Source organism: Kogia breviceps, chromosome 14 (genome assembly GCF_026419965.1).
Source record: "Kogia breviceps isolate mKogBre1 chromosome 14, mKogBre1 haplotype 1, whole genome shotgun sequence".
Taxonomy (NCBI): domain Eukaryota; kingdom Metazoa; phylum Chordata; class Mammalia; order Artiodactyla; family Physeteridae; genus Kogia; species Kogia breviceps.
Window position 1 is genome coordinate 29,698,037 of NC_081323.1, and position 13,252 is coordinate 29,711,288.

The window sequence follows — 13,252 nt, forward strand, 5'->3', positions numbered from 1 at the left end:
AGATAAAAAGTAAGAAAATGCCCCTCCCCAAATCTTTTGGCAAAATCTTTAATTGTACAATAGCATAATTCAGGGTAATACAGTGTGGTAATTCGGCAATTAACAAGTCATTTTACAAGTGATCCATGTTGTTAGATAGTTCAAACTGTTCAGTGCCAAAGAGATTGTTTCTTCAGTAAAAAATACCGCTGGATAATTACTAAGCCACTTATTCACATAGAGATGTAAAAAAGGCCTGCATATAATTGTATTATTAGTACAACGTAAACCACATTTTAGTCACATAGGCTCCAAAGCCCAGATAAATTTTGACCGCGTGTGAGTATAAACATGTATTATTATTTGCACTTTCCGTTAAATGGTAATAAATCAAAGGCCTGCAACAGGTGTGTTTGCAGACTGCAGCCATAAGTAGTCGGGGTTAATTGTGACCTTTATGTTATTTGAACATATTCAAAAGTTTTATTCTTATTATTAGGGGACAAAATGTGCTTGGTTTTCTTTGTATCAAATAAGAATATTCATTCTACATGACACACGTCCTTAGAGACTTCAAAGCAAAACCTTTCCTAATATTTAGCTATTTTTAAATGTCAGGTGCAGTTGAGTTTATTCCATTGCCTGCCGTGCCATCACCCAAAGTCTCCTGCTTTTAATGGTGCTTAACAGATTGTCCGCAAATTGATAGCATTTCCACGTTTGGAAATTTTCCAGTTTCCTCCTGGGAAAAGAGGGCAGGTGTTTTCCTCTAACTTGGAGAAGGTTTCTTTTTCTGCATTTGGTTGGTCTAAGGGGAGGGGTGAACCAAGAAGAGATTTTTAGAAAAAAACAATGTTTTTCTCATCCTGCTGAAGCGCAGGAGATCATCCCACCCATAAGACTCTGCTGACTGTAGCTGGAAGGCAGATCTGCAGAGGGAGGATCTTAACTATTTCAGGGAGACACGGAGGCAGCGCTGAGGAGCGTCTGCTTAGTGTGCTGGGCGTGCTGCTCACCGGCCCTGGGGGACTGGTCCTTGGGCCGCCTGCGTGAGTGCAGAGGGCACTCCTTGGGGTCAGAAGATGTGGCTTTCATTTCTGGCCCTGCTGCTTCTGAGCTTTGTGACGGTGAACAAATTACCTACCGTTTCCAACCTCGATTTTCTTCTGTCTGAAATACAGAGAATACAAACCTGCACCGCCCCCCTGCCACCACCACCACCACCACCACCCCCACCCCCCCGGCAGAAATTGTCCTGAAGATTAATCTCTATGATGACGCCCATAATCATGCCTCGGGCCCTGGAAAGCCTGATGCAAATAAATATAAGGCAGCTTTGCTCTTGGAAGGAATCTTCTAGAATTCTCTCCTCTGTGATGCTGTGCTCTCCTGATCTGAGTAGTTACATATATCTGAAAGTCATAAAGCTAATGTTGACTATGAGAATTAGATGATCTTTGCATCCCTGTCCACAGTTTGGGGTCTACAGGGCAGTGAAGACCATGGTTAGATGAGAAGATGCTAAAGCCAGATGGCCTGGGTTCACACCCAGCCTCCAGATTTCCTGGCTGCACCGTCTTAGGCAAATCACTTTGCCTCTGTTCCGCATATTAAAATCAGGGTAATAATAGTACTGACCTCATCGTACTGCTTCCAGGCCTCAATGAGGGCCTTGCAGAGCACTTCAGTGTAAGCACTCAGCAAGTTTCACCATGGTGGTTAGAATTCCAGGCCATCTCTCAGGAGTCTGAAACTCAAACTTTGCGTTGACTTATACTAGATTTACCTGCTTCGTCCCCGTTTGGGGTTTTATTTTGTTTTACTCTGAGAAGCAAATTTTAAAAAGTTAAATGGCACCTGCCTTCACAAGGTCACAGCTTTTGGAAGTCTCTGCCATTAGCTGCTCCTGGCACCCTCTTGCTTCTTTCATTTAAATGGTTCTCTTGGAAGGTTTGTGCAAAAAGAGTTGCTACTTCCAAAGAGAGACTCAACAATTGGAAGACAAGTGAAATAAGGTTAAATTGAATTGTAATAAACTTTCACTGAATTGTGCTTTACCTCTTTTTTTTTTTTTTTCTTTCTCCTTAGCTCTCACCTGAAGTTCAGTAATCTCACCCTGATTTCAACCCATGGACTCCCAGGAAAAAAACTTCTGGGCACTGAACAAAGGAAGTTTTTAGCAAGCGAGTATGAATTGTATTTTCTTTTTCTAAAATTTTATTTTATTGGATTATGGTTGATTTACAATGTTGTGTTAGTTTCAGGTGTACAGCAAAGTGACTCAGTTATACATATACATATATCTCCTCTTTTTCAGATTCTTTTCCCATATAGGTTATTACAGAATATTGAGTAGAGTTCCCAGTCCTATATAGTAGGTCCTTGTTGATTATCTATTTAATATATAGTAGTGTATGTATGTTAATCCCAATCTCCTAATTTATCCTTCCCCTGCTTTTTTATTCTGAAGGCTAAATATCCTAATTTGTGTGCAGTCCTTTTCCTGCTAAATGGTAGACAAGGGAAGTGGTAGGCTTTTCTCCTGAGTTCAGATGTTTTTTTTTTTTTTTTTTAAATCTTTATTGGAGTATAATTGCTTTACAATGGTGTGTTAGTTTCTGCTTTATAACAAAGTGAATCAGTTATACATATACACATGTTCCTATATCTCTTCCCTCTTGCGTCTCCCTTCCTCCCGCCCTCCCTATCCCACCCCAGATGTTCTTTAAGATATACAAATGCAAGTTAAGAGTGAATAGCAGGTCTGGGAGGATGCCGGCCCTGTTCCAAACAACTGGGACGAGTCTGTGACCCAGATACCAACTGCTTTTGGGTTCTGAGTGACACTCCAGGGCATGGGAGCTTGGTGACTGTATTTGCATCAGACCAGGCAACTTGCCGGACGGAGCTAAAGTCTGGGCACCTCCGTGGGGTGAGGGTCTCAGGCCCACCTGGCCCTTTGTCATCAGGGCTGATGAGGCAGAGGCCTTCTGAGTCCTCGGAGTCTGTCATTGTTTCTGTCCCAGTAGAATCAGTCTTTGACAACACCCCTTCTAGAAAATGCCACTTCATTATCACACAGCTTCCATTCATTTTAATTTCCTGTAACAAAGCATTAGTACAAGAATGATTAGGCTCCCTGCCTCTAGAAACAATGTCCCAATTTTTCCAACAAGGAGGGAGGAAATTGTTCTCTCTCGGGGGTTTTCATTTTAGATCCACAACGAAGGACCCTCTTTCCTCTGTGAAAAAGGCTGACTTTGCCTTCAAACTGAGAAAAACGGCAGTCTCCTTGCCAGCAGAACTAGGCTCATTTTGACCTAATACTTTTATCAGACTATAAACTTTGGGGTTTGGGGAAGGACATCATCAGGGTGCAGTCAAAAAGACGTGGGTTTTGAGCCAGGTCGATGAATTCAGATCCTGCTCCCACCATAAAGGGGATTTCATCTCTCTGAGCTTTGGGGGTTTTGACTGGAAATGTGTATGATAAGCCAGCCTTGCTGGAGTTTTTGGTTAAAATTAGCCTAACACCAAGTTCTGGCTGAGCGTGGAGGATCAACCCACATACACCCCCTTCCCTCACTTTCCCTTCTTTCCAAATGACACAGTTCCCAGGAAATGCTGGTGTTCCTGATAAATGTCTCATGAGAAATTTCATTCAGTCGGCCTGGCAAAGGTTCTGTCAGTCCAGGTCAGGTGTGTTCCAGGAGAGACAGGCTAGCAAGTGATGCTCTGCTTGGCCTGATTCTGTGGGGACCTGCGTGTGGCTGGGTGCACGGTCACCTGGGGTCTCTGCCTCTGTCTTTCCCCCTCCACACTCCCAACCCAGTAGCCAGAGCAAGGCTGCAGAAACGTGAATCAGATCCTGTCAACTCCCGAGCGGTCTGGAGCTGCTCTGTCCAGTGTGGCGGTAGTGAGCCACATGTGGCTGCTTAAATTTCAATTAATTACAGTTAAAGGGGATTAAATTCAGCTCGTTGATTACATGAGCCACATTTGAAGTGGGCGGCTAGCCACGTGTGGCTCGCAGCTTCCCTATCAGACAGCCCAGCTGCAGAAGGATTCTGTAGTCACAGAAATTTCTAGATGCTCCCATCTGAAATCTGCCCCTGTTCTGCTGGCTCCTCTGACCCCCTCTTTTACTGTTTTTGCCCTTGTTCTCTCTGTTCTCACCACACCAGCCTACTTGATGTCCCTCGAACACAACAGGCAAGTCCTCACCTTGGAGGTCTTTGCTTTTCTCTCTTCAGGACTTGGCTGAAATGTCAGCTTTTCCATGAGACCTACTCTGACCATCTAGTCGTCTGCAGCGAACTCTCCAACACACTCTAGTCCTCCTTCTTGGCTCTCTTTCTTGCTACTGAAATCCTTGTAAATATTATACAATTTGCCTTTTAAAATTGTTTATTCTGAATCCTTCAACCATGATGTAAACTCCACAGGGCGGGAATGTTTTGCCTTTTGTTCACTGATGGGTTCTCAGCATCTGGGACAGTGCTTGGCACTTAGCAGGTGCTCAGTAAATAATGTCAAATAGATGACAGTTACCTCCGAAAGTACCTGAAGAAGTCCTCCCCATCAGGGTGTAGACAGGGACTAAATAACATAGCCATATAAGATGTCTCTGGATGGGTACCTGCGTGTTATCCTCTTAGAAACCACAAATTGAAACATCAACAGGATGTTGCCTTTCAAATGTTCCTCAGACCCCAGTACAGGAAATTATGTCTGGTCATGGAGTTTAGAAAGAACACGTGCATTGATATCCAAAATTTTAATGATTTGAATTCCTCACGCTAAATACAAATTCTGAACTTTTCCATAACCAGTGTTTTGATTTATTATTGCTGTTACTATTTTTTGAAAAGCCATGTTTTGTCTCCCCACCTCCCCTGCCGGAACCCCCCCCTCCCCCCGCCGTCCAGCCTCTGGTGGATGTGCTAATGATGTGCCCGGGATGCAGCAGAAAGGAGCATGGAGGGAGGGGAGGAGGAACCAGCAACTGGAGAAATTCACTAATTGGACAATCAGCTCTGAATAACTAAAGGTTAATTATGATGCTGCTTCTTCTGGGAGTGTCACGATAAACCCTTGCTGGAAACGTCTGAGGTTCTTTCCCGTCCTGCAGGGTTCTGATTCCATGAAGTGCAGGTCTTCACCACACTTACATTTATCCCTCTGGAGTTTGCCCTTAATTTTGTACCTGGAACTTTAGGCTAAGTCTTCCCATCACTAGATTTGGGGTCACTGCAACTTTGAGCAAGCTGGCCACTCTCCACATATGTCCTGTTTCAGCAATTCCCCCATCCTGCATTTCTACTTTTTTCCTCCTCCTTATTACCTGTCTCCAGAATGTTCTGTGAAGACAAGCTTTCACATTATTTTTGCGTCAGAGTCAAGGTCACTTGAGAAACACGAAGTTTCATTGACCTACCTTCTTTGGTCCCTTCTCTCTCTTCCAGAGGACTCTAGTGGAGATATTTCTCTTGTCCTCAAGCCTGGAGATGGTCCCTGCCCTGTGGGAATCTTTATGCTCATTAACTCTGCTTAGGAAATAATTTTGGAGAAATATCACTTACAGTCTCCAATATCTAGTCTCACTGCCTCATGGGTAAATTAAAGAAGGTCCAGAATGGATTCTAATATCCGAAACAGATAGGCATCAGCTATACACAGTGAAATTTCTCAGTTTCTAAACTGAGAAACGTCATTCCATGTGGTCACAGGCTGTAAAAGCAAGCACCCCACATTTTTCAGTGCTTCCTAAGGTCCCTGCAACCCCAGCATTCCCGAGTGCCAGTTCCCACTGGACAGAGCTTCAGATTTTATCTCTGAAGTATGCATTCTGAAATTATCAACACTGCTGGCCTACTGTCATTAGAAATAACATCGTCTTAGACTTCCCCAAATTTCCCCTGAGAACTTGCATCTTTGAGCAAATCCTCATATGACGAATCCCTGTGCATTAACTATATTTAATTTTTCCTCATCTTGGATGGCTGACAATACTGCTCCTGTTAGGAATGGATCACATCCCAAGTAAGAACAATCCCTCGTGGGTCTCTCACAGATGTATGAAATCAGTGAAGCCTCCTGTTTTCCTGTACAGCTACCAAAATGGCTTTTTATAAGAGAATTTCATCTCACTATCTGTTATTTTCCTGTGGCAAGCCAGGCCCTGATTTTCTTTTCTTATTAAGAAGAAATTTTCTTGTTTTTAAGTGTCATTGTGTGGAGAGATACAAAGCCCAGACTCTGTTCTCTTTCACAGGCCCTATAACAGGGTCTAATGTGCATCCATTACCAGGATTCTTTTTGTGTGGTGAGAGCAGACTCATGTATGGATCAAAAAGAAAAAATGTTCTCCCATTACCACTTCAGAATCCTGTTTGCCTCCAAGGAGAGTAAACAGGATTGTGTATCATTAATATTATTTGGAATAATACCCTTCACATATGCATCCCACTTGACAAACAGCATCTCTTACATTCTCGTATCCATCCCTTGCAATGCTTGAGGCATGTGAGGAGGGGTCGTTATCCCTTTCTGAGAGGTGAGGAAACTGAAGTTCTAAACAGGGGTGCAGAGTCCCCAGGGTCCATTTTCACTGGCGACAGAGCAGGGACACAGACCCTGGCACGGGGAAGCCTAGATTTAAACAGACTCTCACCATTCTGCTGCCCTACACTCTGCGTCTTCAGAACAGGGTTATTAAAACGTCATGTACATGAGGTCAAACCTTCCAGAAAATTCTGGAAACCCTCACAGAACTCTAAATAAACTCAAAGCCACAGGAAACCCACTTTTCTCCCATTACAGTATTGTGTTCACCCTCAAATAGAACCCAGAGAACAAAACCCGTCTCCCCTGGGCCTGCTCTTATGGAAGCAGTGGTCTCCGTAAATCACCTTTACCCTGAGAAGTGACTCCCCAGAGGCCCCAGGGATTGTACTGAATGCAAACATAATTCCCTAATGGACATTTTCTCTAAATAAAATGTGTTTTGTTGTTTTGGCATGAATCCATACACTAATTCTAAGAATGAGTCATTTATTGAAAAGCCTTAGCAAATAGGCAGGGTTCTCGATATTCTAGACCTTGACCCCTGCCTGTGGGAATCCTCAGATGTCACTTTCTTCATCCTCATTCGCTCCAAGTGGTCAATATGACAGTTGTCAGTATGACAGATCAACCGCTAAGGTAAATTTGCACCCTCCATGAAATGGAAGCAAGAGTATATATGAATGATTACACACACACACACACACACACACACACACACACACACACACACACACTCTCTCTCTCTCTCTCTCTCTCTCTCTCTCTCTCTCTCTCTCTCTCTCTCTCTCTCTCTCTCTCTCTCTCTCTCCCTGTTGTGGACTGGTCTACCCCAGGCAGAACAATTTACCTTTAATGGGAAGATGTCAATTTGCGACTAAGTGTCTCATAAGGACAAATCTGGCTAGCCTGGGTCCCAGTAAACTCCCAGCAAGAGCACAGGCTCAGCCCACCAGGGGACTTGAACCAGCTCAGCAGATGTCTAATTAATGCCCGCTGTCAGCTGCTCAAATGTCACTGATGGAGCCTCTCTCTCCGCAGCCACTGTTATAATGACAAAGATCACGCGTTGATGTCGCTGTGCTCCTGGATCAACGTGGTGGTTGGTAAAATGACTGCCATAGACCGAGCAGCTAAGCAGGTCATTGTTTCCAGAGAAGAAGTCGTGCTCTACGACCACCTTGTCCTCTGCACCGGGCAGCAGTACCAGGTGAGCCCTTGGGGATGGTGGGGGACACGTGCTGACCAGGCCCACGTCTCAGGGTCAAGAGCATGCCTCCCACCCGCACATGTGACCGGAACTGGGTCCAAAACCCTCCTGGAAACCCATTCCAAGAAAAACATTCTGCTCAAGGATAAGAATCACAGCAAGTTGGAGAAGTGTCATCCTTGAAGCTGTTGTCCAAAAGTCTAACACGTACTGCTCACCAGAGCAGAATCCGGACTCAGCCCGGCATACATCTGTGGAAAATTAATTTATGCTTCAAGAGGCTAACATTTGGCGGTGGCGATGGGCTTGCGAGAAAGTATTTCAAACATGCGCACCTTCTGTCAGCCTTATTTTATTTTGTCTCTCGGTTACAAAGCTAGGAAGTGTGGCTGGTTGCTTACCTGGTGACCGTGCTTTCCAACTCGATTAAATTCTCAAGCCACGTTCCGGGGAAGTGTTGCAGGATGTGACCTGTTCAACGTCCGACAGAAGCGAATTTGAACATTCTCGCTTTGCAACGCTGGAGCATTTAATGCAGAAATGACACAGAAATAGGGCATCTCTTTGATGAAAAGAGATTTAGATGATGGAGTCTCTTCATTGCATTTTCTCTCAGGGACTGGATAGGCCTCCAAGTCGGGTTTGTAGGGAGTTATCCCCTGTCCACCCCAGGCACTGGTCATGTTTTTCTGCTCCTGTCCTAGGCCACCTTGGGGATGTGCTCAGGCCTGCTTCCCACAGATGAGCCAGGGGAGGCCGGCCTGGTGGGGATAGACAGCCCAGCAAGCGCGCGCATCACTGACTTCAAGTGCTGAGCCTGGGCTACCCACTGAGAGCTCCTGGGGCACTTTTTAAATAAACCCAGGCCAGGGCCCTGCCCCCAGAGGCTCTGTTTTAATTATTCTGGGGATGAATGGGGTCCAGTCATCAGTATTTTTTTGAAGCTCCCAGGTGATTCTAAGCTAAGGTGGAGAAACACAGACTTGAACTTTCTCGACCTAGAACCTCATCTGTACCTTAGAGCAGCACTTCTCAAACTGCCATGTGCACACACATCCCCTGTGCATCTCGTTAAAATGTAGATGCTGAGCAGGGGCAAGAGGGTGGGGGGCGGGCCGTGGCTGAGATACCTCGGTTCTAACACGTTTCTGGATAAGGCCAAGGCCGCTAGTGAGGGGACCACCTGAGGACCCAGCTTGGACCAGCGTCTGAGGGATTTCTTTTCTTTTCTTTCTTCCCCTTCCTCTTCCCCTTCTTCCTCTTCTCCTTCTCCTTCTTCTCCTTTTAAAGCAATCCAATTCTCAAAGTGTAGGAGAGGGTTTTTTTTTTTTTCTGGATAAAGGAGAAAAATAAACTGGTTACTTCAGTACTCTTCTTTTTCAAATGTGAAACCAGAAGAAAACACCAAGCACCCCTTTGTCCCCCCTCACCTGCCCCTCCAAGTTCCAGCTGCTGCCTGCGACCGTGGACTTGGGAAAATGTGACGGGAAGGCCCGGCCAGCTGTCCAGAGACTCGGGCGTCTGCCCATGTGTGCCCAGCTGCCCCTGCGGCTTTAGTCTGTGGCACATTAAGCTCTTGCCCTTTTAACAATGGGAAACACGAAATGAAGTGATAAAGAGAGTTTCAATTTAATTTTTCCAGAAGGACATAAAGATTAAAGGTACGTTGACTGATATAAAAAAGGCAGCTGGATTCACTAGGAGCTTCCGGCTCTTAATTTCTTTCCCTATTTCCCATCTCCTCCACTTGCATGGTTTTGCCCCAATTTTGTGATTTAAAAAAATACCAACAAGTTAAAATGATGAAAATAAGCAAGAAAACTACCTGTTATAAAATATAATTACAAATCTTAACCTCTAATCTGACCTGTAAATGGCATGTACCAGTCTAAAATATCGTGCAATATTTTTGATATCCAAATCCATAGCACTTATTGTTTTAATCAGAAAATCCATGCACAAGATACAGTGTGCTGCAGGGCCGCATATGAGGAGCCCTGGTCTCTACTTCCAAGCCCTCTCCCCAGCGTCAGCTATTCTGAGGCATTTCTGTTGTTCTTTCTTCATTGGTTATCCCCCAGAACTACAAACAATGTGTTTATAGAAGTTTTCCCCTTGATCGGTCGACTTCTGACATTACCTATGACCTTTCTGCTTTGGACAATGAAGGTTTTTCTAGCTCACGTCCAGTACCCTCTAAGCCCCTCCCCAACCCCAAGGATGGATTTGATTATTTTTATTGGTGAACACATGCCGGTTCTGAAAAGCTGTCTGCAAGACCTTATAATCAGGGTCCCCGAGCCCCCTCCCTGGCTCATGGAGCATCGAGCAGAGAGGGAGAGACGCCCACTCCCACGCCTGGGTGTGGGTCATCTCAGAGAGAGGAGGGATAAAAATGTGTCAGCCTGAAGTCAGATGGGTTGGTGTGGGCCATGGGAAAACCGTGGCTGAGACTCCCATGGGGTGGTGCTCGGGGAAAGCCAGCGGGGAGGGGGCAAGAGCGTGTAGCTGGGCGAGGGCAAGTGGGGTGTGAGCTCTGGTGAGCTTGGTGTGGGTGAGCAACGGATGTGGTCTCCAAGGAGGCGAGTTATGTCTCAGATGGGAGATAGAAGAACGTGGCATAGGGACAGTGCAGGCCCAGGCGAGAGCCTGCTGCAGAGGGTGGACAGAGCTGCATGCATCAAGGTACCACCCCTTGTGGCAGCACCCAGCATGAAGAGACCTCCCTGTGTTGGGGTGGATTAAAGGAGAAAATAACAGCATGAGGCCAAAGAAAAGAGGCTGTTTTAAATCAAGACTTCAGATTCCCTGAGGCTTCTCCCATCAGAGCCAACATCTCCTCCCCTTGAATCTGGGCAGGCTTGTGACAGCCTTGACCAGCAGAGTATGAAGGAAGTGACATGGCTTGAATTTAAGTCCAAATCAAAGGCTAGGCAGCTTCTCTTTGTCTGTGGGAACAGTGGCTCCTGGAGCCCTGAGCTGCCACATGAGGATTCCAGATACCCTATGACCGCTGTGCTGGAAATGCCATACATGGATTCTCCAGTTGAGGGTTCCAGCCAAGCCCAGGCTCTCAGCCATCCCTGCCAAGGCCCCATACATGTGAGTGAAGCCATCATGGACCCTCCAGACCAGACCATCCATACACTGAATGTCACCAAGTGCACTCTATCGATAACACGTGGAATAAAAGGATTGCCCAGCCAAGCTCTACCCGAACTTCTGGCCACAAAATCATGAAAGGTGATAAAACAGTGTTGGTTTAAACCACTAAGTTTTGGTGTGAGTTTGTTGCACAGCAAGAAACAACTGGAACAAAAAGATAACACAGAATAAGAGAAAAGAGAACAACATCTAGAAAAATCAGAGCAAGAACATACTTTTGAAAATATTCCAGAAGGCAGGAATGCAGGATCCTCTCTCCTTCTCTCTCTCTGCCCCTCTTTCTCTGTCTCTGTCTCTGTCTCTCTCGCCAGGACACTGTGTATCATCCTCATTACGGCCTCCATCACAGGAGCCAAAGACATTCGAAGAGCAGAGGCTGAGCTGAGAAGGCCACAGGGTGAGATGAAAAGGGAGATGGTGAGTAAGAAAGGATTGATGTTAAATCCCCATCAAGAGACAGACCTGCTTCTGTACAAGTTGGTGATGTCAGCTGAAGACCAATCACAAAACTCCATTGGAGGGCTTCCCTGGTGGTGCAGTGGTTGAGAATCTGCCTGCCAATGCAGGGGACACGGGTTTGAGCCCTGGTCCGGGAAGATCCCACATGCCACAGAGCAACTAAGCCATGTGCCACAACTACTGAGCCTGCGTACCACAACTACTGAAGCCCATGTGCCTAGAGCCTGTGCTCAGCAACAGGAGAAGCCACCGCAATGAGAAGCCCGCACACCGCAACGAAGAGTAGCCCCCACTCACCGCAACTAGAGAAAGCCTGCGTACAGCAACGAAGACCCAACACAGCCAAAAAATAAAAATAAATAAATAAATTTATTAAAAAAAAAAAAAACAAAACTCCCCTGGAGGGTGGAGGCAAAGGGCAAAGGGATACATTGGGTGCCAGAGACAAGAAGATATGCTAGAGGTGGAAGCCATGCCTGGACAGTGCTTCTCCCAAAGAAGAGGCCCAAATAAATGGAATAGAGACAATAAAGATATGTAGAAGAAAACTTTCCTTACCTGAAAACATCATCCAGTTGACCACATTCTTGGCAAAATCAAGGAAGAATTTTCTCAGCTAGTTACATTCTGATGAAATTTTGGTTCTATGAGAACGATAGGGAGAACAATGAACAAACTTCAAGAGAAAAATTGCAGATTACCTCCCCTCCCCCTCATAATAAAGAACAAAAATAAGGCAAGGCAAATAAGGCAAAAAATTACCTCTCCAGCCTTCAGTGGTTTAAGAAAATGAAACTGGCTGCTCAGAATTTTGAAGAAAATGGGCAATTCAGTCATCGCATGCTCGCCTAAGTGTATCCTATTGGAGGATGGCAAAAAGTGTTTTTTATGGGCCAGGCCTGAGAAGGAGGATCTTCCGTGGTCTTTAATTCGCACTCTGGATAACAGAGACAAAAAAGAACTGGACACAGTAATCTAAAAGGACACATGGCAACACCACAGACAATTTAAAGGGTAATCCAAATCATTTTTATAAATCTGAGAATAAATCCAAATGGGCAATAATGAATCTTATTCTAAAGTAATCTAATCAAAACCGAGTTCTTGAAAATAGGGAGTGAGGTGGCCAAGGAGGACTATGCAGCGTCTTAAACGGGGAAGCACAAAGGCAATGTTTCATTCTTGACTCTTATATTTAGAGGAAATAAGGTTAAAGGATGCTTTTGAGCAGCCTAAATAAATTCACCTTCCAAAAACTGGAGAAGATGAAATGGAAGAAAACATCCTTGATGTAACCAGAGGCAAGAAAAGAAAGAAAATAGCCACGATGCTTACACTTGAAAGTATGAACCAGAATGGCATAAGGAAAAAAACTTAACAGTTGTAACAGTGAGTGTCATGGTTTTAAATTGCTCCCATTACAAGACCAAAGATCTGTTTTTACAGGGACGTCGAAATACAAGAGGAATACAAAACGAACCACACTCAGAGCTTAAGAGTGAAAAGATAGTTCCAGGGGCACCAGCAAAAGATGTCAAGCAAATTCAAACAGCTGTTACAAGCAGCAGCAATAGTCATATCTGGCGAAGCAGAATCAGCTGGAGAAATAAGAGTACTGATCCTGACACAGGGTGAAATTTGTGACGACGACGTGGAGGTCACGAGCCTGTTACATGGCCCAGTGTGGTTGTGTCACAGAGTGTATCACAGGACAGAAGTGCACCTGCAGCATGACGTGCATTTCTTGGTGTCACACATAAGGGAAGGAACCAGCTGAAGCACCTCCAGAGATAAGAGGTCACCCCGGATGTTTAGCCAGAGGGGCAAAGAGTCTGATGGCTGAGAGTGTTCGTGTAGAAATGAATTCGACTCAGG

At 45.2% G+C, this 13,252-nt stretch overlaps 1 protein-coding gene across 4 annotated transcripts in view; it reads left to right on the forward strand.

The window, feature by feature from the left end:
• Positions 1 to 13,252, forward strand: part of CFAP61 (cilia and flagella associated protein 61) — a 272,631-nt gene that overhangs the window by 181,475 nt on the left and 77,904 nt on the right. For all 4 annotated transcript variants that reach the window (XM_067013791.1, XM_059038853.2, XM_067013793.1 and 1 more), the window contains 2 exons: positions 2,068 to 2,166; positions 7,585 to 7,753. In XM_067013791.1, coding sequence (XP_066869892.1) covers positions 2,068 to 2,166; positions 7,585 to 7,753 — 268 coding nt within the window. The remainder of the gene's footprint in view (positions 1 to 2,067; positions 2,167 to 7,584; positions 7,754 to 13,252) is intronic.